This window comes from Canis lupus, chromosome 15, assembly GCF_003254725.2.
Source record: "Canis lupus dingo isolate Sandy chromosome 15, ASM325472v2, whole genome shotgun sequence".
In the NCBI taxonomy this organism is placed as follows: domain Eukaryota; kingdom Metazoa; phylum Chordata; class Mammalia; order Carnivora; family Canidae; genus Canis; species Canis lupus.
In genome coordinates this window covers 22864038-22891571 of record NC_064257.1, presented here as the reverse complement: position 1 = coordinate 22891571, position 27534 = coordinate 22864038, and the positions used below count along the sequence as shown (strand labels likewise).

The following is a 27534-nucleotide window of genomic DNA, read 5'->3' as shown; positions in this document are numbered from 1 at the left end:
GGAAGTGAGAAGTTACCTTGAGTATGCCAAAAGATTGTTGTTTGGCATACACAGTTATAGTGATACATAGAAAAAAAATTTTAATGTAATTCATTAATATAAATAAATTATAAAGTCCTATACAGAACTTTGGTCAACATCTAAGTTACTATCCACTAGTGGTTGTTACCCCACATCAGACATATTCAAACCATTTGCTAAAGGCTTACCATAAAGAAAGATTTTAAAAAGGAAAGAGAATGTATTGAGATCACCAAAAGGTAATTTTCATGAGAACTTAAAGTTCTTTATGTGATTATTGAACCCTAAGTATGAGAAAACATGAATTAATCTTGTTTGTCAACTGTACATTCTATACTTAAAGCACACATAAACACAGTCTCTCTGTCACACACTCACACACCCATGAGATCAACCTCATGTTGATTTTTTCTGCGTGAATACAAGAGTATTTTACGTCCCAAGCATTAGTAAACTCTGATTCCCCAATCAAGATAAAGCACGTGAACAAATAATTCATTCTTATTTGTAACTAGCAGCAATTAGTAAACAATCCCTCAATTTCTCATGAAATAATACTGAAAAGTTGGTGCTTGTTGTTGTTTTTTTTATAAGAGTAGAGGATGAATTTATTGTATTTAATAAGACTGTGAAGCCTTGGAAACAGACAGATAGTTGTTTTTCAGTACATCTTGCTTCAAATGACGCCTTAAAACTATTTAACATTCTAGCTTCCTCTTTTACGAAAAGAGCTAAAACTGGTGGCTGAATAGTAAGTAGCACACATACTTTTGGAAAGGTCACTAATGTAGATTTCATTGTCCACCATTTCCATCTAAATAAAGAATGCAAAGATGTTGAGAGTACCCTACCTTAGGACAGAGAGTCAGAAATTAGAAGTATGGACGTTGAACACTATGCCGTATTTTCAGTTCTGTTTTGCTTCTAAAGAGTCTAGGATCAAAATGACCCTATATCCACCCAAATGGGTGAGACAGTGAGTCTGGAATAAGTTGTTTCCTTCTTCTCTTTACTTTTCTCACTAGCTCAGGAGGCTTGAAATGGCTGCCAGGAGGTTTACCTCTAAGTCCCAACATTACTTCTTATCTACTCTGATTTTTGTGTCATTTCACTCAAATATTTCTAGGTCTCCTCATCTATAAAATAAAGAATTCTATGTGTTTTATAAGACACTTTCCAAAACTAGCATTCTCATTTTTAATTACATTTCAAGTTAAAATCTTATATTCACTGAAGATTTATTATCCCTGCCTTAGAATTAAGCTCATCTAATAGATAAGAAAGTGAAAATTAAATTTACTTATTCAATACTAAATTAAAGATTGCATACATGTAGTAGTTAGCAAACAATAAAAGAGAATATTCTACAGATAATCATTAAGATAAGGTGTTCTTGATGCCCTAACCACTTAAGTAGTGAAGTGTTTGATAAACATTCATGAATATGATTGTTTATTATAACAGGAACTTTGAAAGTTCTTCTTTCCTTCCTCATGTTGTGCAAAGCCCAAACAGAAAAATATCACTGCAACAATGAACAGAAAAGATCCTAGATATATTCTATAATTCACTAACTTTATTGATGGCTTCTAAAATAGATTATACTGTGAAAGGAAATATGCTTTATAGTCTGATACATTTGGGTTCCAGGTCCAGCTTTATCACTTACCAGCTGGGTGACCTTAAGCAATTAAACACCCACCAATTAATTTTAACTTTAGGAGGGCAGAAATTCACTTTCATTTACAGTGCTATACTCCCATTAGGGCTTGGCATATTGCAAATATTTGCTGAATATTCATTGAAGGGATGAACCTCTCAGACCTGTTTTTTATTAGGCAATGAAGATAATACCTTAATGCTTTGTTAGAATTAAAAAGGTAATTTTCATGAAAGCCAGGAGCATAGCCCATGGCACTCTGCAGGTGTTTAAAATATGCTTGTTTCTTTCCTTGACCCAGTGTAAAATAAAGCTAGGTCAGGTAAAGAGGAGATATTTTCCTTAACAAAAATACTAATTTAAAAAAAAATATCTATAAAAGCAATGAAACATGCCAATATATAGTTTAATACAAATTAGATTTCACTTTAAGAGATAATCCTTAATGCTATAAAACATTCTTTTCATTATTCTCTCAGTCCTGCAATTATGAATGCCATTCTCTATAGGCTCTTTTGTGTCATCTCATTTTATTAATTTCTTTGACTAGCCTCAGGAAGGTACTCCTGTTCAAAGATAAGCTGCTTTACTAGATACCTAGATCCTCAAGGTTAGAGACAGGGCCTCTCATATAGAATCTGGCTGAGCCATATGAAATTGATGATATTGGCCATTTTGACCCATAGGAATAGTAATTCCATATGGTTCAGCTAGTAGCTAGTCAATAAATATTTAATTGTTTAAAAGTAGGAATAAAACAGTAATTTTACATTTAGTTATTAATTCTCAGCATAAATTACAGAGTTGAATTAAGAGTGACGCTTCAATATATTATTATAAACAAGACAATAAACTAAGATCATAAGGCAAAATGTCTTGCCATCTGCTTTTTGTTTTTGTATCACTGAAACTGAAACATGAGAGTGTAATTCCTTGCTTCCATGATTTCCTATCCAGGGAGGATATTCCCCTCCCTGTCTACCCAACAACTTTAATAACATCCATTCTACCCTATGCTTTAAGATCCAGGTCAAATGCTGTCTCCTCCATAAGGCTTACCCAGGCATGCTGTACCTCTGCTCCCACTCTGCTCCTCTTTCCATATACATACCTCATTGGAGTACAGGAATCTATTCTTATGAGTGTGCTCTGGTTTTAGCTAATTTAAAAGCATGTGGTTATTTTACAGGTACCCTGAAAGATCCTTGTTTTCTCAAGATCTTTCATTTGAAAAATTCACTGATTTTATGTTGGAGTTCCCATAAATATGTAAATCAGACTTTACTAATTTACACAGCAAGCCTTTACCCCACATCTTACCAGGAAAAAAAAAAAAACACATATTTCTGGGTTATACAAAAAAGGATGAGAGATTTTAGGTTATTTAAAATATAAACAATATGACAATTATCCATGGTGTTTACTTCATTATACGTATTATTAAACAACAAACAAAAAGCTTACCAGTCTCAGAAGTTCTTACAGAGAGTAAAGAAGATAACTGATTGCCATGACCAAACCTGGTATATGACCGGACAGAAATGTTGTAGAGGTTGTAAGGTTTTAAGTCCCTTAAAATTATGTTTGTGGTTGAGGTGTTCTTCATAAACAAGGTATCCGTATTTTTATACAGCACTTCATAAGCAACAATAATCCCATTGGGTTTCTCAGGTGGTGACCACTTCAAATTTATCTCACTTGCAGTAACATCAATAACTTCCACATCTTGAGGTGGTGATTCTGGTTCTGGGGGATGAAACAAAATTTTAAATCCATGTGTTTTTTTTTTTTTTTTAATGCTGATTGCTTCAGCCACTAAAGGGAGCATGAGGTAGAAAGCAATAAGTATGCAATACCACCTGCTTTTTATGAAAATTGTGCCTGATATTCTTACCATCTTCTGGAGTTCTTACAAAGATGTCATTTTCTTCAGACAAAGAACTTTCTCCAACATGGGTTGAGGCAGCCACTCTCATTTTATATTTTGTGTATTTCTTTAACCCTACAATGACAACAGGTAATCTATGTAAAGATCATAAAATAACATTCATGGATTAGGGTCATTTGACACAGGACTAGTGAAAATAATTTATTTGGGAGACTGGTTCTCCAAGTAAGTTTCCTTGTAATCTTATTCTCCCAAAATTCCTTGGACTGGAGGGTTTTTCCAGGTTGATGATATTTTAGTTCATTCCTGAATACTAGGGCAATCATCTGAGGCTGAAAAATAATTTTTGACATGCTGCAAGAACTATGTTGGCTTGGCACAAAGGCCATGTCAGCTCAGTTACTTCAGCTGATTTTCATATTCATTCATTCAAGCTTTTAACACTTCATTTCAATGTACCAGATATAAAATTCTCTGGGTTAAGTATATTCCTACCATACTTGTCTGATGATCTCATTTTTTGTAGATAAATATAGATAAGGAAAACACATTTAATCAAGTTATTTCTGCACATTTTTAAGATATCCATGGCAGCACAGCATAACAAAATCTGAAATGAGGCAGCACGTGTCCTGCAGTGTGAAAGGCAGAAAGAGATGCACATTTTCATCAGAATAGAAATGTTTTAAAAAAGATTCTTCTACCTGTTATGAGAAAGCTGTTATCTGTAGTAGTCATCTGGAATGCTCTGTTTGTATCCAGTTCCATTGCATAAATTGTATAATGAGTTATTTTTCCATTGGGATATTCTGGAGGATCCCAATACAACAAAATAGATGAAGAACTAATATTTTTATAGTTTATAATTTGAATGGAGCTTGGCACTTGTAAAGAAGAATGAACAATTCATGTGAACAAAAAGGAAAAGTATTACCATGTGTAAGAGCAATATTTGCAGGTAATTATTTCAAAGGAAATACATTCTTACCTTGCTCATGTGTCCTGACATTGAGAACCGTTGGTGGTCCTTCTCCCATGATGGTGAAAGCAGATACACTAATCATGTGCTCAGTGAAAGGTACAAGTCTCCTGATAACGTAAGACAGCTGTTCAGCAGCAATGTCAGTGATATACAGATTCCTTGTTCCTATTTGAAATCAGTAAAAAAGAAAATCATGATCAAAATTATTTTTCCTCACAGAGTGAAATCTTAAACTTGATTTCACATTAGTCATTAATTTCTCTATGTACTCCTTTATGTGAAATGATAAAAAATAGATATAAATAACAAACATGTATAATTAAAAATAAATACATCCTGGAACATTAGACTAGTGTTTTGAGAAAATACAACTTCTAAAAGAGACTGCCTAAGGGTTTTTTTTCTGAAATGAAAGATGACGTATAATACCAAATTAAAACATATGTCAAGGCTATGCTGTAATGTGAATGTTATTGAAATGAGACTTATTTGGATTCAAAAATCACTACACTTTTATTAAACCTCTTGGAGGTTTAAAGTAAGCATGCCTGGATAATTGACACATAAATACGAACAGGATTTCAAATAATGTTAATTTTTTTATTAAGAACTTGTGCATCCAACAATATTAATCACTGATTAGATTAAAAATACTCAAGGAAACATCTGCATCAGAAATTGTGGGCCTCTTAATTTTTAGTGTTGCTCCAGTCTTTGCTCAGGAAAAAATGCATCAGTAAATGAAACAAATGTATTTCAAATATGTGATATTTTTTACTAATTCTACCATCAATAAAATAACAAAACCCTCTTAATTTGGAATGAGACAACTACCAAATCAGAAAAAAAGGCAATGACAAAAAAAAAACAAAAACAAAAACAAAACAAAAAAAAAAAAAAAAGAAAAAAAGGCAATGAAAAAAAATATTCTTCTGACTTGTAGATGACCAGAGAGATCATTTAGCCCTGTGTCATGTAACCAAGTATTTTTAATTTGCTATATATGACATTCTTCTTTTAGAAACAATAAGATCCATTGACCCTGAAAGCAAGTGTATACACTAATGACATCACCACATCACTGGGGTCACCTACACCTGTTTAACACCCCATGCACTAGAGTTGTAACTTTCTGACCTATTTACCTTTAGTGACATTTGAAAACCTATTAGTCAAAAGCTGCAGAGAGTGTGAGGCCTGTAAATGATTTGAAGATATGTTAATCCCTCCCCATCACACCTGCTTTGGCAACTGTAATAACTGATTGTCTATGCAGCTTGGCCAGAGACTCTAGGGTGCTACTTTCTCTAGGAGGAAGGTCAAATGGGTTAGGAGGGGCCAGCTCCTGCCTGTGTGGCATATCCATTTGCTGCATGAGGTTATCCAACAGTTGAAGAAGAAAAAAATCTGACTCCAGTCCATGAACCATTAATAATTTGGTTGAACTCTAAGCTAAGGTTCATATCTGTGCTAGCTAACACTGGTGGTTTGAAATATGCTTCAGAGAACACAGAAATTGTACCTACCAACTGCTGAATGCTGGTCTTCAGCTCTGTTTCTTGCAGGAAAGTTATTATGGGGATGACTGTTATATATAGCTGAAGCAAGCGAGTACAGGTCTGAAGATATCTCTGCTGAACCCTCAAATAATTCTGCCATTGACTCTACTATGTTTACAGTTTCTGGAGTCATGGGGGCATCTACATACTGTAATTAAAAACAGACATTCACAATGACCACTTGTAACTATTACACTTAATAATGACTTTACCCAAGTATATAGTTTAAAAAACTAGTAACTTTGGAATCAGACTTTTAATTTTTTTTTTTGAAATGTACAAGCATTATTTTATTACTTGTTCTTCAAAATTCTCCATTTCTTTTTTTAATAAATTTATTTTTTATTGGTGTTCAATTTGTCAACATACAGAATAATACCCAGTGCTCATCCCGTCAAGTGCCCATCTCAGAGCTCGCCCCCCAGTCACCCCCACCCCCTGCCCTCCTCCCCTTCCACCACCCCTAGTTCGTTTCCCAGAGTTAGGAGTCTTTCATGTTCTGTCTCCCTTTCTGATATTTCCCACTTATTTTTTCTCTTTTCCCTTTTTTCCCTTTCACTATTTTTTATATTCCCCAAATGAATGAGACCATATAATTTTTTTCCTTCTCCTATTGACTTATTTCACTCAGCATAATACCGTCCAGTTCCATCCACGTTGAAGCAAATGCAATCTCTATCAAAATACCATGGACTTTCTTCAAAGAGTTGGAACAAATTATTTTAAGATTTGTGTGGAATCAGAAAAGACTCCGAATAGCCAGGGGAATTTTAAAAAAGAAAACCATAGCTGGGGGCATCACAATGACAGATTTCAGGTTGTACTACAAAGCTGTGGTCATCAAGACAGTGTGGTACTGGCACAAAAACAGACACATAGATTAATGGAACAGAATAGAAAATCCAGAAGTGGACCCTCAACTTTATGGTCAACTAATATTTGACAAAGGAGGAAAGACTATCCACTGGAAAAAAGACAGTCTCTTCAATAAATGGTGCTGGGAAAATTGAACATTCTTCATGCAGAAGAATGAAACTAGACCACTTTCTTGCACCATATACAAAGATAAAATGGATGGAATCAGACTTTTTAAAAAGGTAATGTTATTTCCATGACTACTGTCTTCCTTTACATTCCCAGCTTTCATTCTAAAGTTATTAAATTCCTACCTCATTTTAACACATTCTAATCATTCCATTATCATAAGAGGTCAATATCGTATTGTGGGATGAAGGGAATATTTGTTTCTGATTTGAATTAGTTGCTTTATTATAAAATTAGACATCCTCCTACAAAGGTTCCATAACCAAACTATTTTAAAACCATTCACTCCCAAAAGTAAGTGTTTAGGCACACTGCCTTATTAAAATATGTTTGCTTCTCTATCTCTGTGTTCTCATTTACACATGAGGTGTGAGAGGCTTGCATCTTGCTTGATATGTCAATAACAGTTTATCTTTGATCAAGTGAAGTTACACACATGAACCAAACTGCATGGCAATAGCTTTCAGATAGCCTATCCAAGGGTCTGGACCTAAGGAATATTTTAAGTAACTATGATTGCTCCCAGATCCCATAATGTACTTCACTCATGTCAAGTTCACCAAAGTAACAGATACTGAAGTGAAAATATCAGGGCCACATTACAGATAAATACAGGAAGAGCTTCTAATGAGATAACAAGACAACTCTCTTCCTTCTCTCTCCTCATACAGCATAACTGATTAAGGAAAGGGTTTGGGGGCCAAATATTATTAGTATTTTGTGTAGTTTTTCAACCTCGGAAATAAGACTATATATACATTAATCAAAGTAAATGTTGCCTTAAGAGACTTAACAACCAAATGAAATGTGTGGACTTTGGATTCTAATTAGTACATACCTACCAACACGGGCTTCGAAGACAATCGGGAAAATTTGAATATGTTCTAGATATTAGATGATACCAAGACAACATTAGCAATTCTGATAGTTGTGGTAATAGAATCATTGTATGAATTAAAATATCTGCAAGTTTTAGAAATTCGTTCTTAATTAGGCATGTAGAAGCAAAATTAAGTCTGGGATTTATTTTAAAATATGTCCAGGGCAAGAGCAACAATGGGAAACAGCTGACACAAGTATGGTAAGATGTTAAATACTGAATCCAGGAGAGAGGCAAATGGGGGTTATTATATTTTCTTCTCTACTTTAATATCTGTTCAAACTTTCCCAAGATAAAATCATCTTAGAAAAAAAAAGACATAGCAAGAACTACTTTTTGTCCATTCCTTTTCAACTTCTGCTTCATAACTCATCTTTAAAAAAAAACAAAAATGCTTTTTTTTAAAAAGAAAATATTATTCCTCCCCAACTCCATGCTCTTGTACCCTCAAAATTTATAATATATAATAAAGGTTTTATTTGCATATAAGTTTGGGTACTCTTACCTTATGTTTTGGGGTTGTCTTTAATCCTAGAGCCAAAAACAGGGTTTTTATTCCTAAGTAACACCAATACTTAGTATTTAAAAAAAGTAAAAGGTGCTCAGGAAAAATTTCAGGAAGGCAAGTAATCTTAAGGCAGTTTGTTTAATCATCTACAAAGATAGGTCACTGAAATATTAACTTGTCTGAGAGAGAAAAGAATGGAAAAAAGATCCAGGGAAATCTGTAGTTCTCCAAATGATATTTATAGAATAAAATTATCTAAATCTTGTTACATCCATAGCCAGAAAAGTATTGTGATGAGAAGGAAGGGGACACCTATAAAATCTATTCTAAAATTCTTGCAATAAAAAACTCTGGATAGGGAACTCTATACAGGACAAGTTAAAGGTCTTCTATCTTCCAACAGCTCACTTCAGCTCCGCTTCCACAGGGAAATCAGAGGGGGCATGAATCACAAACACATAATTCAGAGATGCTCTGGTATTCCAGTCAATAGTTTATGCTTGAAACACACAGCTGTTTCCACTATCAATCAGCCACTCTGAGAATCTACTGTGTACAAAGCACTGCAGAAGGTACAATGAAGAAGCATAATTTCCCCATGAACTACAATTTTGCATTAAATCTCCCAATATTTTACACTCCTGCCAGATAAATTATTGAGAGTTAAGTCACAGCATCCCATCAATTAACAAAGTCAAGCATCTCTGTTGACAAACTGCCATTTCAATGTAAGAGTTGACCTAAATAATTTTGACTTTCTGAATTTCTCCCAAATTCTGGTATTCTGGAAAGACTCTCTCTAACTGATGCAATGATTTGAACACTGGTTTCATAACAACCCATAATGTTATTCATTATCACTCAGACAGCCGTGCCATGAATATTTCTCACACTTTGCTTCTTTTGAAAAGGCATTAGGTATTAGGTCTTTCAAAGGACAAAAAAAAATTATTTTAAGAGCAAAAATGATGGGAAAGAACAGAACTTGAGAAAATAAGTAGAAGGGGCCGAAGAGGACATGAGAATAATGAGGGAGAAAAGCAGCCAACTGCAATCCTGAAAGCTTTCAGTCTTACTGAGTTACTACAGGGCTCTGGACCTCAGCACCATCGGCATTCTGTGTTAGACAATGTTTTGTTGTAGGAAGTTTAGAAGCATCCCTGGTTCCTACCCACTAGAAGCATCTCCCCATTTGTACCAAGACAACTGTCTCCAGAGATTGCCAAGTGGAGAGCAACATCTTCCTTGGTTGAGCACAACTGACTTACAGAATGTCACAGTTCACCAACTTGAAAGGCCTCTCATATCCTACCCAGGAATCTTTGGAATTTATGTGAAAGAATTAGAAGTTCTACAGTTAAATTCCTAATCCATCTGTATAAACCAACCTGATTCTACATGTAATAACCTTCATTATAGCTAATGTGATTTTAATTTTTTACGAATCTCTATTACATCTATTTATTTAGACTCACTGAAGTCTACTGGATTGACTTAATGAAATAGTTGATTTATTATTAAGAAATATTTCTATGTTTTATTATAGACTATAACATGATTTATGCTCTCTGTTATTGAGCAGTGGTAAAAAAGAAAAGTTTGCAATTAGTATATGTTAGGAAACCTAGTGGATATTGTATCATTCTGCATGTTATTTGGGTGATGGTCAATAAAGTAAACTTTATCTCAAGCATTCCTAAACTACTCTTGGGTCCTGTCAGCTTCATTCCATAGCAATTGGTCAAGCCTTTAGCTGACTTTCTTCTCATGTTCACCAATGACAAATACTGATATATTTGTGAAACATGCTGGATGAAAATATGTATCTGTATGAATCTCATGTACTTGTAACAATAGGCACCAAGATGGTGCCTTTGGGGGAGAAAATGCCCCAGGATTCTACCAAAAAACAAATACAGGATGAGATCTGAGTGTAAAATTCAACTTAAGAACAGTCCATGGAAAGATGACTTTAGGATTTTAGACTTTATTCTCAGTGGAATGAGTCTTACAAATAAATTAATTTTATTCTTTGCATTGATAGAAGTAGGAAATGAACATCAAGGTAGAAAATAGTTTTTCTCAATTTGGATCTAATCAAATTACATATGGAATATTGTGTTCAGATGATTAAGAGTTTCATTGACAAACTGGAAAATACACATAGGAGAGTACTCAATAATATGAGGGATCCAGAAACCACAGCCGATGAGAAACTGAGGATATTAAGCCTTAGGGAAATCATGACCATCATCTTCAAAAGATAAAAACTTAAATCACTGTGTATTGTTATTACTGCTACAAAGACATTTAAAACTACTATGTGTCAAATATAGTGCTAAGTACTTTATCCATGCAATATTAATTCACTATAGCCCAAAGTTAGGTATCAAGAGCTCCATTTTACAGTCATCTGTTCAAGTTCATAAAACTAGTCATAGCAGAAGTAGGATTGAAACACATTTCCCTGGTTCCAAATTCCAAGCTCATATCATGTAGTCTAGAGAAGAGAGATGGGACAAACTGGCAAATATTAGAAGACAAATGTTTCAGTTCAACATAGTTAAAGAACAAAGTATTTTTCTTATTCATCTGTGTATTTTCTGGACCTAACAGAGTTCCTGGAACTTTCGTGTTACTTAATGCATACATGCCTGGGAGGCCATAAGGAAGAATATTTTAAAGTTCATAGAATAGGAGCTGCTTTTTGTGGTAGTAGATACCCTATTATTAGAGTTGATAAAATATTTTAGCAGAGGCTGGATTCCCAATCACTTATTAGGCATGCTCTACATGCAATTCATATACAAATTTGAATGTTGAAATAAGTCTTCAAACCCTGAAATTAAATTTTCTAATATATTTGTTCAAGTATTTATTTAAATATTGCAAGTAAAATTTTATACATCTTTCAGCATAATAAAATAGCCCCTATTTATTAAGAAATAAACAAAGCATAAAAGGTCACTGGAAAAAAAAAACTTTAAATAAGGTTGATGAGATCAGTTCAAGTCTAGCATAAGATGATTATATTTTAATACTTTCATGTATCAATCATGATATACACATGATATAACACCATGATACACACATGATTTTACTCTAAAATCACTAAGTAACATGCCTATACTACTCTGTTAAGACTCAATTATTTTAGATTTTAGACAGATCTATTGACTTTCTACTAGGATACTGAGAAGTTAGAGTTCTTAAATAGATCATACCTTCCCTGTCCTCAATTCTTATTTGGTTATTCTAATTTAAATAATATACTTAAATCCGGAAGGATAATTCTAATAGATATGTGAAATATAAAATAGTGGGCTGGGAGAGTGTTGTGGACAGTCTCTCAGATGTCCCCCCTATTATTCCTACCTCCTGCTGTTCATTCATTTGTATAATCCCTTCCTGTTGTGTGGGAGCTATTATTTGCATCTAAACAATGAAATGAGGCGCAGGTGAGAGGATGTCATTCCTATGGCTACATTATACTGTATATATTCCCTCTGCTGGCATGATGAAGCAAGTGACAGAAAACTTTCCCTGACCCACAGAAACTGTGAGATAATAAATAAATATGAGTTGTCTTAAGCTTACGGTGAATTGTTACACAACAATTAAGTTTGTGGCAAATTGTCATCCAACAATGAAAAACTAATGCAGTAAGATAGCAATAGTCCAGGCAAGAGACTGCAATCCTGAGGTGGGGTGGTGACGATGGAATGAAATATAGATGTATGAAGGCCACCCTCTGGAGGTAAAAATAAATAGCTTAATATTGAATAACTATTGAATGCTAAGTATAGTCCACGTCAGAGGTAGCCCCATGGTTTTGAGCCATTATGACAGAAAGAATAACAGAGCCATAATCTGAAAGGACGAATACCAGACATGTAAAAGCACCATAAAGTGCTTAGACAATGATCTTCAATTCAGGTCAGAGAGCTATGGTGTGCCCAGTCCAAGGATTAAGGAATTCTAAACCTAGTTATTTGGCATTTAGGCTTCAAATTAGTCTCTCTCCTTGTTCTTGATAACTGAAACTATTAGTTGCCTGGATAGACTTTCTTCTTGTGTGTCCTATGGAAACCTTCACAGATTTCCATCACCATCCCCAGAGCTTTGTCTAGTACCTGGTCTTCTTCTGGTCATGAACCAGATTTGTCGCCTCATTCTGGTCATGAACCAGACATTATCCCAAAAGGGATTTTTGTTTTATGAGGGAAAATGAGTTTAGATGTGATATATCCTGATAGAACCTCTCTACAAATGGTTGTTATTAGGAATAGAGTGTCAGAGAAAGACCAGAATAGAAAGCAAGGCAAAGGGATTACGCAAGTAGGAAGCTGTGATTGAAGTTGCGTGATCATCAAAAGAAAGTGTAAGGAGAAGGCTCAAAACAGAACTGTGCAGAAGATCTTTATCAGGAAGGAGTTAGAAAATTATAGGAGAACAAGCTTTTTCATTTTTTTCATTACACAAGACCAAAATTTTATAAAGTCACAGGATAAGAAAGTGGAGGAAGCATGAGGGAAAAAAATAGCCAAAAGCTGGAGAGTGGGAGGGCAGAAAGATGGATTCTGGAGGAGACAATGAAGATGGGGATACTGAAAAATATGTAACTACCTTATTTGACACTTAGGGGGTCACTGGTAACTTCTAACAAGATTTCGAGGATTTAGAAAATTCTTGTGTAAGGGTGTGGAAGCCATACTTTGAGAAGTTGAAGAGTGAAAGAAAGGAAAGAATCCTTACCTTGTATCAAGGTCAAGACGAAGGATAATAAATGAATACACTAAACCAGAGGTTTTATCTATTATCTCCTCTACTGCTCACCCTATAAGGTGAGTTTATAAGCCCTGCTTTAAAAATGAGGGTACCAAGTGTCCAAAAGTTGTCTTGTCCAAGGTTGTATAAGCTGGAAAAGGACAGAGCTGAGGCTAGAACCCAAGTTCATTTGGGTTTAGGGCCTCTCCCAAATCTCTGTCCCCACATCAACTTCCTAAACGATGAACCCAAACATCAGTCACATGAGAAAGCCGAAATACCAATAATGGGCCTGATCTAATAAGTAAACATACCATCATAGAAATAAGGAGAACTAATATGTCCTTTTATTGAGAGAGGATAAGGAAACTAATAATGAATGTCAATCAGGGTGAAAGTTCCAATCCCATGATTAACAATCACAACAGGTCACAATATTTAGCATAGCACTTACCACATACCACATAGAGTTCTAAGCTCTTTTATGCACTTAACCCATTAAATCCTCATTAATACCCTTTGTTACAGGATCTCTGATAAACTCTATCTTTGAGAATAGGGAACTGAAAATCACAGAGATCAGGCCAACTTTCTTAAGGTTAAACTAGCCATAATGGCAAGACCAAGGTTTAAATTCAAGCAGTCTGCCTCCTAGGTCCATGCTCTCAATCTCTCTATAGCAGAGCCCATTAACTGACCAAGGATATAAACCCAGATTTATATGACCCCAAAGCTCCTGTTCTCTTCAGTATATCACAGGAATTACAAGCATAGAGACAAGCCATAGAGACAGAGGCTGAATCACAAAGAAGTCTTTCTAGAATGTCTTAGCTTCAAGAGAAAAACAGGTGGTGTAGCTGGTGATTCAACAGATGTCATTAACAGGAGTGGGAGATCTGTCACCTAGTCCCAAAGCAGCTAACTATCTAATCTAAGACCATCTTGGCCAGAGCAAAGGTTTAAGCTTTTGCCCTTTGCCTGAGTTGTCAACTAGAATATCAGGGAAAGCATAACTCCCATCTTTTACACACAGGAAAGGAGTAAACATAGGATTGAATTTTAATCCTACGCTGGAGATGGTAAAAGTCCTGCCCAGTAAATCCTGGGCAGCCAGTACATTGAGCACATAGTAACATCAATTTTCAAGTAGGTATAAGAAGTGGAAGAAAGCAGAGACTAGAAATAGAGTGGATGATCTGTATGGGAAAAATAATAGCACAGCTAGAAAAAGCAGTGTTTCTGGACCCAAACAGTAGAAGCCAGTTGATGAATAAGCCATCATGTAGCTCCTGTGAGGCCCGTGATTGAATTCACTGGTCCTAGGGACATTAATTTTTGTACCCATACTTGGATGTGACTAGTCTGGACACTCATAGGGCATTCACAGATGAATAGCTGGTTGGGTAAGGTGAGTGAAGACAGGGAAAGGAAACCAGTGTGGCTTATATTTCTAACAGATGCAAAGGGGGAAACAATAAGACTTTCATTGTGAATAGAGGCAAACACATTGTCCTCTTATTTTATATCTATGAATAACTTAATCTCCATTATTCAGTCAATTGCTTTAAAAAAGATTATTTATTTGAGAGAGAGAGTGTGTGTGTGAGCAAGTGGAGGGGCAGCAGGAGAAGGAGAGAGAGAACCTCATGCAGACTCTCCTCATTGCAGGGAGTGGGACACGGGGCTTGACCTCACAGCTTTGAGATGATAACCTGAGCCCAAACCAAGAGTCTGATGCTTAACCGATTGAGCCACCCGGTGCCCCCATTTGCTTTCTTTATCAAACATACTTTGTTTGGATCTTTTTTTAAATGAGGTAGCTTTGAGAAAATTAGCTCCCAAACACTGAACAGGCCAAGTCATTTGTCAACAACAACCACTAAATACTGTGCTTTTCATTGGCAACTGTTCCAAATTGCAAGTAAGCCGAAGGAGTGTTTAAATCAGAACAGGAGTTTCTAAACAATTCATTAACTGAATTACCATAATAATATCCACTTATGGAAGTACCTTTAGTCCTACTTAATTGCTCAATTAACATTTTTGTATGCTGAAAAAGAATAATAGCACTTAATAATATATATTCTAAAATGAAATATGACCTAGCTAGATTATCCACATAGCCCAAATTTACTTCACTTTGTACCATGATGCTTGTCAAATATTTTATGTTTGAATGCCAAAAGTCTTCCAAGTTATCGGGGCCAAAACCAAGTAGAAGGGGCTCACCAAGATGTGAAATGAAAGTGAATACCTCATCTTTTCCTGTGAGCAAAGTATTTTCCAGAATTACTCCTGTCTCTGAAACTAGCACTTTGACTCGGTATTGGTTAATGATTCCATTTGGTTGTTGTGGTTTCTTCCAAGTAATTCTTATTTGTGTGGCTTCTACTTCTGCAAGTTGTAAATCAAATATTGGACCTGGAACTAAAAAAAAAAAAAAAAAAAGAATAAGGAGGGAAGAATTTAAAAGTATATTTTTAAAATGTAAAAATTCCCTAAATTATTAGCTCACCATTTAAGATTTGTAAGAAAGCCTATTAGAAAATAGACTAAAACAATTTACTATTTATTTACAAATTAAATATGTGTAAGCTTCTTTAAAGACACAGATAAAGTGAATTTCTACATACTGTTCTCAAAAAATGTAAATAAGAAATAGGATAACATGGAGTAATTTCCTCAAAATGTCATAGGATTTGTTTGAAACAAATTCATTTAAAAAAAATAAACAAATTCATTAATAAAAATAACTTCCCAGAAAAAGCTGTCTAGGGATGATTAATGCCCAGTAGAAACCTTGAAAGCTTTATAAAATCATAAGAACAGAACAAAAAATAATATCCAGAAGACTTTGTCTGAAATTAAATGTAGTTGGTAAATTCAATTAGATTGTCTTTGAACTTGTTACATGAGATTGTTTGAAGAGTTGATTGATTTTGCTCTGCTGAATTTACAAATGAATTATGTGAGTCTCTAATTTCAGGTACCCTTACTCTTTTCAGTAATAAAGAGAAACAGAAACAAAACTAACATCTGGTTTACAATAAAGCACCAAGTACTTACACAAATTCTAGTTAGAAAGTGACCAAGAGTGACATCCAGTAAACCTCCCAGTAGTACAGGCGTAATAACAGATCAAGGATAAACATGCCCTGGGATTTTGTCTACTTTTTTTTTTTTTTTTAATAGCTAGTGTGATTCTGAATAGCCAATTAAACCCTCCTCTAAGTTTATTAACCTATAAAATGGGTATAATTATATCGTTCTTATTACTAGGCAAGGTTATGGTAAGGGACCTTGAATGAAATGTTCAAGAAAGAAAATGATAGAACTCCTCATTGATGAGGGAACAGAAGGCTAGCTGAGGACAAAGCACAAGCTGACACCCCACAAACAACCCCCCCTCCCCACCCAGGTGGGATATGTGTGACATTCTCAGGCACTCCTGGCTGCCCTAAAGCCAAGGGAAAGAAAAACTAATAGTTAACTTATAGAGATTATAGCCCTATAGACATAAGTCTCCCTCAGTTTACAAAATGTCTTAGTGATTTACAAGAAAAGCATTCTTATCAGTAACCTAACTTCTGGAAGGAAACTCCCAACTACCTTAACGTTAATGCTTTACTAAAGGGAAAAACAACCTTAACTTGACAATGGCAAGGCCTCCAATATCTGGTAGGTCCTCTTTAGCATACAAAAATTCCTTTGAAGGCCTCCCTTTTCCTTACCTGCCCCAACTCCTAAGCAAATAATCAGCCACCCCTCACAGCTCACAGGCAGCTCTTCCTGCCTGCGGGTCCTATCCCATGCTTTAATAAAACCACCAACTTGCACCAAAGACATCCCAAGACTTCTTTCTTGGTAGTCAGCTCCAGACCTCAGCCAAACCTCATCTATATTCCCAAACTACATCATTATTACCAAGATGTGGTAAAACATCAAATTCATTTCCTTAGCTATTTTGCATTTGTATAGTTTTAGCAAATACCATTTAGAACAGAGGCACTTTATGGGTATAACATAAAGAATGACCCTTTTTACTTTTAAGATAACAGAAAGGAATTAAAAATTAATGTCACAACTCTTACAAATAACATTTAAAATTATCTCTAGAGAACTTATCAAACTCAACACCCAAGAAACAAAAAATCCAATCATGAAATGAGCAGAAGACATGAACAGAAATTTCACCAAAGAAGACATAGACATGGCCAACAAGCACATGAGAAAATGCTCTGCATCACTTACCATCAGGGAAATACAAATCAAAACCACAATGAGATACCACCTCACACCAGTGAGAATGGTGACAATTAACAAGGCAGGAAACAACAAAGGTTGGAGAGGATGTGGAGAAAGGGGAACCCTCTTACACTGTTGGTGGGGATGTGAACTGGTGCGGCCACTCTGGAAAACTGTGTGGAGGTTCCTCAAAGAGTTAAAAATAGACCTGCCCTACGACCCAGCAATTGCACTGCTGGGGATTTACCCCAAAGATACAGATGCAATGAAATGCCGGGACACCTGCACCCGGATGTTTCTAGCAGCAATGTCCACAATAGCCAAACTGTGGAAGGAGCCTTGGTGTCCATCTATGATGAATGGATAAAGAAGCTGTGGTCTATGTATACAATGGAATATTCCTCAGCCATTAGAAACGACAAATACCCACCATTTGCTTCGACGTGGATGGACCTGGAGGGTATTATGCTGAGTGAAGTAAGCAATCGGAGAAGGACAATCTTCATATGGTTTCACTCATATGTGGAATATAAGAAATAGTGAAAAGGATTATAAGGAAAAGGAGGGGAACTTGGAAAAATCGAGACTCCGTAACTCTGGGAAATGAACAACAGGTAGTGGAAAGGGAGGTGGGCAGGGGGATGGGGGACTGGGTGAAGGGCACTGAGGGGGGCACTTGAGGGGATGAGCACTGGGTGTTATACTGTATGTTGGCAAATTGAACTTAAACAAAAACAAATGTAAAGATATATATATATATATAATTACATATATATAATTTATATATTTATATATATAAATATATATTTATATATATTACATATATATATAATTTAAAATTAGTGAACATGATTATGTCTACCTCAACCATACAGGAAACCGTATGGAGTTTTCATTCCATAGATTTTTTTTGTCTCTATGAAGTAACCATTTAGAAAGCCCTCTAGATACTGTAACAATACAAATATTTCTGAATGTTTTTAAATAGTTAATGACTAGATGAATGAATGAGTCATTCTTGCCTAAGATTTTTCTTACTGCAGCCAAGATTTTCCTGTACAGCATGTAGTAACACCTGTGCTCAAAACTGAGTTATAAACATGAAATTAAACCTGTAATTTGCTAATTCTTTAAATCTCCTTTTCTAAAAACATTTCAAAATTCTATATATAGAAGGATAACTCTTTAGATTGATCTGTCCCCACAGCAGTTCTAATCTGAAGGGAAAACATTTGACCTTTGAAGGATGGAGGAGGAGTTCTAGGACCCCAAAATCACTGATTCACTCCTTCATCATTCAACAGACTAAGCCCTCACTCTTGGTCATTATTCTAGGCACTTGAGGATAGAGGGAGAAATGAGATAGATAAAACCTTTTGCACAGGCCACTTCATATATATATATATATATATATATATATATATATATATATATATATTGTCCTTATGTTTCTACCATCATATTTACCAACACGCATTTTTTCAAAGGCAGAGCAACTTTCTAATTAACTGTGTACTATGAAAATAACAGCCATTTAGAGAGTAAAGCTTCCATTCCACCTTTCTTCTACATTTTATTTTAGAATTGCTATGTAGACCAAGCATTGGCCAGTATCGTATAACATAATTCATAGAAGAGATCTGGCATTTTTCCATTTAATTTGAACTTGTGTAGAACCTCAATTAAAGAAACAAATCTAATGACTACCCTGATCAGATTAAGAGATAAGGAAACCCTGCATATCAAAAAATAAGTGTCATTTACATCTGATTTAACACATTAATGTAGTAGAAAACCAAAACTACCCAATACAGCAAAAAAGAAAAAAGTATGTGTGTATGTAAATATATATATATATATATATTTTTTTTACTGTCTCTTATTTAATCAAAGAGAACAGTAGCAGTCTCTTTACCTTCTAATATGTAAGATATTTTCAATATAACTTAATAAATATTGCTCCATGACACTAATTCTAAATTACAGTTCAAGTAAAGATTAAGTGGTTCTATATTACTCTAAAAATGTACCGCAAACCTGAATAAGAACAACTGTAAAGCTATCTCTCTCTCTCCTTTTTCAATGAAAGAAGAAAAAACTTAGGGGATACAGGAAATGACTCCATTTGTCCTTGTCCTTGTCCTTAGAAAGATACTTGATCTATTACACCACAAATTCTTATGAGGAAACCAGAGAAGTATGGATTAAATCAAACTCCTTTAATATTGATACCAAATTAACTAAAGAAAATCAAATACACAAGGCAATTATTCATGGTTCAGCATCAATCCTGAGGTGTTGTCCACAAGGATTACTTAAGAATCATTCTCAAGTCAATACATCCATAAATTTTATTAATGAAAGACAAACAGAATAGGCATATGAAGGATAAATAATATTTGAAATGATTTTAAGCTTTCGAATGAAAAAGGATTAAAAAGGAAACAAATGGTACTGGGGCAAAGAAAATACATTAAATTTTGCCATTATGTAAAGTGCCTGGGTGGCTCAGGTGGTTGAGCATCTGACTCTTGGTTTCAGCTCAGATCATGATCTCAGGGCCATGGTCTCAGGGGAGGAGGACTGAGCCCTGTGTAGGTTTCCATGCTCAGTGGGGAATCTGCTTAAGGTTCTCTCCCTATCCCTTTGCCCCTCCTGTGGTTCTCTCTCTCAAATCAACAACTCTTTAAAAATAAAATAAATTTTGCCATTATCTTGCAAATTAAGTTTATTAAATTTTAATTAATTTTGAAAAAATCTATTGACAAATAAAACTCATTGAGAACCTTGAAAAGGTAAATCTTTCAGTGATTTTTCTACAAAAGATTTACTATTTGCAGAAAGTAGCAAGTTGAAGGACAAAAGTCTTCATTTTCATGGTCTATTAATTGAAGAATATATATGGATTTCAATTCTCTGCTTTTAAGAAATTATGTTAACTTTATTTTTTTTAAGATTTTATTTATTTAATCCTGAGAGACACAGAGAGAGAGAGAGAGAGAGAGAGAGAGGCAGAGACACAGGCAGAGGGAGAAGCAGGCTCTCTGCAGGGAGCCTGTCATGGGACTCCATCCTGGGTCTCCAGTATTACGCTCTGGGCTGAAGATGGCGCTAAACCGCTGAGCCACTGGGGATGCCCTGATGTTAAACTTTCTTATGAGATCTTTGATACTAGTGACAGAAAAGTTATTAGGGGATATTGAAGCAATAAAGTTTTACTTAAGATTTGTTTAACCGCCATGCAAATAATAAGAAAATGCTGGTACCTATGTTATATTCAATAGCATTGTCTCATTTTGGGAAACACTACTCCATGACACTTTGTAACACTGGAAATTATTAAAGTATTATTGTTTACCAAAACCATCTCTTCTTCATGTCTATGTAGAATACTGTTCAGTAACATGTCAATGAATATGTAGGAACCTATGAAATGTAGAGGAGTACTGCTATAACAACATGATGTTGATTTTCTTTGATGATCAAAGTAGACTATGAACATAACATTCTCAGTGTTAATGAAATCAGCCCCATATTACTATAATAGCATATATCGTTATCTCTAAGAGGTCAATTCAACATTCTTCTATGAAGATCTGCAGACTTGTTAGAATACTAGTTGTTTTAAAAGACATTAATTTAAAAATTGGTCCTAATGAATTTTTAAAAAGACTTTTATATATGGAGAAGAAAATAAATTGAGTAGATTTCATTAGAACACAAAGAGCACTGTTGTATTAATAAATGAAAAAGAAGAGTTTAAAATGAAGATCTCAATTTTAACTGAAAGTATATAGTTCTAGTGAGTTATTAGATTGCTCTCATATAGTTTAAAGATTCCTTTATTACAGTTTTAATTAGCAGGACCAGGACGAATTAGTGTTGTCAGAAGTTGAAAGCGACATTTACTGCATTTGCTAGAGCATTTCACTGAAGCCCTTCCTAAGTCTGAACTATCCCAAGATAACTCCATGGTGAAAGGCTGGCATGCAGAGGTAAGAGCCATGCCATTTCTGCCCTTAGTGGAACCCACCTGAGAGCCACCTGGATATGGTCAGGAGGATAGTAAGATAGTAGGATAAATTGTTTATTATATAACATAAAGGCAGTCATTTGTTCAAAATAATTTTGTGTGAAAAATAAGCCCTGTGAAATATATTGAACAATGTCCTTATATTTTTATTTATTATTTTGTGCATAAAAAATGCAAAAATAAAGAAAAGGAGATGAACTGTTTAAATGATGTCTAAAATAAACAGCATGACATCATATGTGGCAATATATTACCTATTTTCCTATTTTTGTCAAATGCTATAAGCCAAGAATAATAACAATAAAACAATAATCCTAAATTGCAGATTCAGCTAAGGGGCACCAAAACTGGCCAGATTTGAAGGAAGACAAAAGATTCTGTATTTAATCGTATAACATAAGAATAAAAATCAGTTGATCAATTAAGTTGTTTGAGAAAATGCTATTAAAACCAAACTCAAAAAAAATAAATAAATAAATAAATAAATAAATAAATAAATAAATAAATAAATAAAACCAAACTCAAGGACTCTAGTCTGATGAGGGCCAGGTCACTGCTGTTTTTGAGAATCATTCATAAAGCTGTCTAACTTTCCAAGAAATGCTTAAGAGCAATGATTAGGTGAAGGGGAGATTTAAGGTGTAATGGAAAAACATACAAAGCTAAGACTCTTCTGACAGAAACACAATAGAAAAATGTTAATATGAGAACAGTTTGCTTGTAAGTATACATCTTTTTCTTAATCTGTATATTGAAATCAAATATGCATCAGCATTTTCATTTGAAATTGATATAAAACATAATTTTTATGTTCTTTCAACAGCAAAATACTACCAATGGTTAATTGTTCTTTGAAGGGGAGAAGTACAAAATTCCCTAATAGTTGCTGCCCCCTAATGGTCAAATACTTGAGTGATTTATCTGAAAAACATAGGCCCCAGTCTTTAGTTGTACGTGCATTGTGTGCACTTGCACACACGTATATTTAATTTACAAGTTACGGTATGTTAGCTATCACACAAAATCTGGAAACTACGTTATGAGACAAAGTGCTAACATTTTTTAAACATCTAAAACTGTGATGTTTAATACATGCAAATAAAAATTTTGTTTAGGAGAGCTATTGTTTTTGTTATTTCAAGATGGGCTGCTAAATTTATATTATGCACCCTCTAGGAATCCTCCCTTGCTTGAAATACCCTTTTGTTATCTTTTTTTATCTTTTGTTATCTTTTGTTATCTTTTGTTATAAGCATTGGGGATATATGGATTCCCCTAGATATTATTCTGTGAGAAAAATCTATTCTATATTGAATAATGTGAATCAAGCAATGTTAAATGTGTTTGTTTACTTTGGCCTCTTGTTGAGGTTTTGCCGATCTTCAGTGTGAGTCTCCAACAGACCGATACTACATGTAGGGCTTCCTAATCTTGCTTGATCTCCCGTGCCTCTATGAAGCATGCTGTGGGTTTAATGTTCTAGGAACACATGTTCAGAATGCACTAGGTAGTAATCTGATAAGGAAGTAGCATGAATTAAGTAAATATAAACCAAATAGCTTCTCATATAATGTTTAACCAATGCAATAAAATCCACAAGCAGAGTAAACTATCTTATGAACACACTGAAGATGTTCTTACCTTCTGGAGGAGTGAATACTGAAATATTTGATTTGGGTCCAATTCCTGCACTGGTCTCAGCGGCAACATATACATCATACACTGTAAATGGTGTTAGGTTAGTGAACGCAAACTTGAGGTCTTTTGTGCTATTATCCAAAATCTGACCTGCAAAAAGCAAAAGATATTTTGCTTTTCAATTTTGAATTATTTTCTCATCAAGCATGTGATCATTCTCACATTTAAGTAGAGAGTCAAGAACAGCAATTAATGTTTGTTATTACAATTCTAAGATATTACAATTACAATTATTACAAGGTTCAAACATTTAGCTTAGTGGTACATTGATATCAGGCTAATCAAAACAATGGAAAGAACATGAAAATCTTCTAATATTCCAAATAACTTATTAAATCATAAAGCCCTATCCAATTACATTATTTTTTTAAACATTTTTAAAAGGAAAACCTTATATTTTGCTAATATTAAAATAGTGACAGTATTTTATACATAAATCCAGTCAATTAAAATGCTAAACATTCTCATTATCTTCTATAAAAAAACATATTTAGAAAATATTTGTAGTTCAGCTTCTGAGCAAAACTCCTTAAAAGTCCATTATTGAAATTCTTTTAATCCTCGACTTTGCCTCTGAAAAATTCTTTCATCTCTCCCTGTAGCTGAAACCTGGCTCTCCCCTAAAAACACAGCTTCTGTTCCCTGCAACCACTCCAAATGGTCTAATTTTTCCCACAATCATCAAGTGACTAGGCCTTCTGGTCTGGTATGTGTTTTCCCAGCACCTCAGGGCCTAGTCTTAGGTCCTTTGTCCCACACCTCCCTCTTTACAAAAGTTCACAATTTTTTTATTTCATGTCATGGATGGCCTCCACCAGCCCTTCTTGTTGCAGTGATGGATCTTCTAGGCCCAGGGTTACTCACCCTCATTCTGGGAGGTTTAGTGCCTGTTTCAATGTCACTGCTCTCAGTGCTACCATCTTAATTTGTGGTGATTTCAGTATCTTTAGAGATAATCCTTAAAACAATCCCAGCTCTCTTCAAATAATCTAACCCATCACCCTATCTCAGCCACTCCCATAGACATCGCTATTACCAGTAACTGTGAATCTTTCATGATCTCAATTTCATGCCACTGTCTCTGACCATTCCTTCTTAACTCCTATTCACTTATTCTAGGACCCTGAAGCAACAATTCATTAAGTTCACTGGGGCCTCCAATTCATTGATCTTATTATCTATTTTATTTTATTCTGTTTAGTTTGGTCCCTCACCACTTGGTTTCCATTCTTTATCTAGCCTCAATGGCACTGTCAATTATAATCACAACTTTCACAGGAGCCTTCAATTCCATTGCCCTTCTCTTGTTGAAGGGAGCTGGAGAAAATCACAAATCCACTCTAACTGATATCACTTTATACACTACCACACCTCAAATGAGCCCTAAATTTTGCCTAGCCCCCTACTCAACTTCTGTGGCCCAGTCTCTACTCTTCTGTTTTATTTCTTTCATAGAACAATAGGATCTCAGATTAGGAAAGAATTTTAAAGTTTACTTAATTGACTTCCAGAAATACATTATTTGAACCCCTCAAAATATCTGACAAGTGGATGTCTAGGTCTTGCTTGTCCACAAAGATGGAGAACTTGCTACATTATGAAGTTGCCTATATTATTTTTAGAGAGTTCCAATTATTAGGATATATTCCTTGTTCTAAGCAGATATATGATCAAATATAACTGAAGTCCATTGTTCTTCATAAATATATTTGCAGTTAGAGTAAATCAAGTCCTTTTGTTCAAGCATTTGAAGACATGTACGTCCTCTAACACCTCTCTTCTTAGGAGTTATCTCATTCTCTCAGCTTCTCCTCATGAAATAGGGAACTTGGACAATGTTTTGCCATCTGTATTTGTATTTATGATTTTAAGCAAAAAGTTCAAAGAGTCTCACCTCCCTTATTGCTTTTCTATTATTTGCTTCAATTTAGGATCTTATAAAAAAGATCATGATACTTTTAAGAAGTTTGATAATATTAACATATTTTGCATAATTCTTACTCCAAAAGATAAGCACAAAACTGATTGAGACTTACCTGATGGTCCATATAATTCAACTCTATAACTAAATTTCCCTGTTACCACATTTGGTGGGTCCCATGAAATTGAAAAGGACTTCCCTGTAATGTTGCCTGTTACACAATTTTGTGGTGGTCCTTCAGGCACTAAAATGGTTATAGAAAAAAATGAATAAATAATATATACTTAAAATAAATGAACATATTATTGCATATATACAATAAAACACAAAGTCAGAAGGAAAATAAAATGTCACATTATGAGCAAATGTTTTTTTAACTTAGGAAAGGAAAAATGAATGAATTGAAGAATTTAAATAAGACATGCTGGATCATCAGATAAACTACTTATTTACAACAGTTACTAGTTTAATTTGATGCTGTATATGACTGCGTAAGGTATTTCATTCTCATTCCAATATTGTTTCTTGCACAGTTACGTTGTCCTGATGGATACTTATGTATTTAATTCAACCAGGCCTGGGCTTCTGCCTTGAAAAATGCTCTCCCTCTGGTGGACACTGGTAGAGGGTCAGGGAATTAACTCCACCTACATCACCTTATTGGCAAGGATCCTCACTTTCTTTATCAATATTTGTATTTGGTTCCCAGAGGAAATTTATAACCTACAGTTAGAAGATTCTGATGTAACATTGGTAACATATAAAACGTAATGACATTTTTAAAGTCTACTTTTCACAGATATGTTCCTACATTTTATTTTCTTTTGATTGAAGTGAACTATTCCAAATATCTTTCTCAAGCCGAAGTTCTCATCTACTAAATTTCACTTTGTGTTATCCTTATGAAATTATTTTTTTGGCTATAAAAGAAGTATAGAAGGAGGAAATGGTATGATTTAAAGATGATTTAAATCAAGAAAAAAAACTTCAAACTTTATATGATGAAACGAAGAAGCTGACAGCTGTCATCAGGAAAAAAAAAATAATGTGCTTTAGGGAAATTATCTTACCAGCAATAATTTCTAGTAACCTCAAAAAATTATCAATCACAACTGAATATCTGATACCACATATTTAGTATAGTATCAGGTCAGTAACCACATAAATATATATGTATATATATTCTCATAATTAAATATATAAACACTCATAACTAGAAATGTGTACTCTTCAAACTTAGTAATAATAACATCTAATTACTCCCATTAAACCCAACACCATCATAAAGGAGGTACTATTGCTGTCTCCATTTTTCACATAGGGAAACTCTAGTGCAATACGTAGTTTATTTTTTAAGTACTATTTTTGTCTGCTACTGAAATATGAATCACATGATATTTCTTTCACTATAGGTGTTACCTCCACATTTGGTTATAACAGTATAAGTGAGAGGAGGATACAGATGATTATAGGAGATGAAGAAGGGCAGAGATGATTATGAACAATTGCTTAGATCAAAGAACAATAAAAGCTGATCATAGGATCACGGTTATTAGCTCAAGGATGGATTCTTTCAAATCTCCTTTCTCTTTTTAGATGCTTATGTTTGTACTGTAAAATAATATTGAAATTAAAGATGCTCCAGATGGTATGTCCATGATCTGTTACTGGGGTAGAAAGTTATTGAAAGGGAAGGAAGGTTTTAACAAAAAGATCTATATGAAAACAATGAGAGATTATTTTATAAATAATTTAATTATTTTTTTCTACATACACAAAAAATGAAACACCATACCTGATTCTGGTGTCCTGACAATGGTACTATCAATATAACCTGCTTCAGTTGTAACAGCAGAAACTTCAAAAAGATACGTTGTATAAGGTCTCAAATGTGTCACTATGAAACTTATAGGCTCTTTCCACACAGAGCTTATCTTACTCCTTGCCAACGTGCTTGAATATGTGGTACGTGATGGAGGTGTAACTCTACCAAGGGTTGGAGAAGGGCTGGTTGTACTCCATAAAAAAGATTCATTATTCTCCTAGTGAACAAAATAAATAACCATTGAAGAATAATATGGTACCTCTTGATGAACATGAGAAGTGTAATTCATTTATTTTTCCTTTATAGCATAAATATCATTCTTAAATTTATGTATATGTGTATGATTCATTAAGATTTAATAGATTATTATCTATTCAATTTACAGATAAATTTGCTAGAGTTTAATTATACCCATTTATGTCTACAGTTTTAGAATAGAATATATTTATTGTGTTCTTTATACCTTAATATTTCTTATGAGTAGGATTTTAAAAGGCTTAGAA

At 34.4% G+C, this 27534-nt stretch overlaps 1 protein-coding gene across 3 annotated transcripts in view; it reads right to left on the bottom strand.

The window, feature by feature from the left end:
* The window catches only part of PTPRQ (protein tyrosine phosphatase receptor type Q), a 247193-nt gene that overhangs the window by 155255 nt on the left and 64404 nt on the right, over nucleotides 1-27534 (bottom strand). For all 3 annotated transcript variants that reach the window (XM_049094355.1, XM_049094356.1, XM_049094357.1), the window contains 9 exons: nucleotides 27002-27248; nucleotides 25322-25450; nucleotides 23229-23375; nucleotides 15564-15736; nucleotides 6078-6258; nucleotides 4558-4716; nucleotides 4274-4453; nucleotides 3576-3683; nucleotides 3146-3427 (listed from right to left, as the gene is read on the bottom strand). In XM_049094355.1, the coding sequence (XP_048950312.1) occupies nucleotides 3146-3427; nucleotides 3576-3683; nucleotides 4274-4453; nucleotides 4558-4716; nucleotides 6078-6258; nucleotides 15564-15736; nucleotides 23229-23375; nucleotides 25322-25450; nucleotides 27002-27248 (1606 nt within the window). The remainder of the gene's footprint in view (nucleotides 1-3145; nucleotides 3428-3575; nucleotides 3684-4273; nucleotides 4454-4557; nucleotides 4717-6077; nucleotides 6259-15563; nucleotides 15737-23228; nucleotides 23376-25321; nucleotides 25451-27001; nucleotides 27249-27534) is intronic.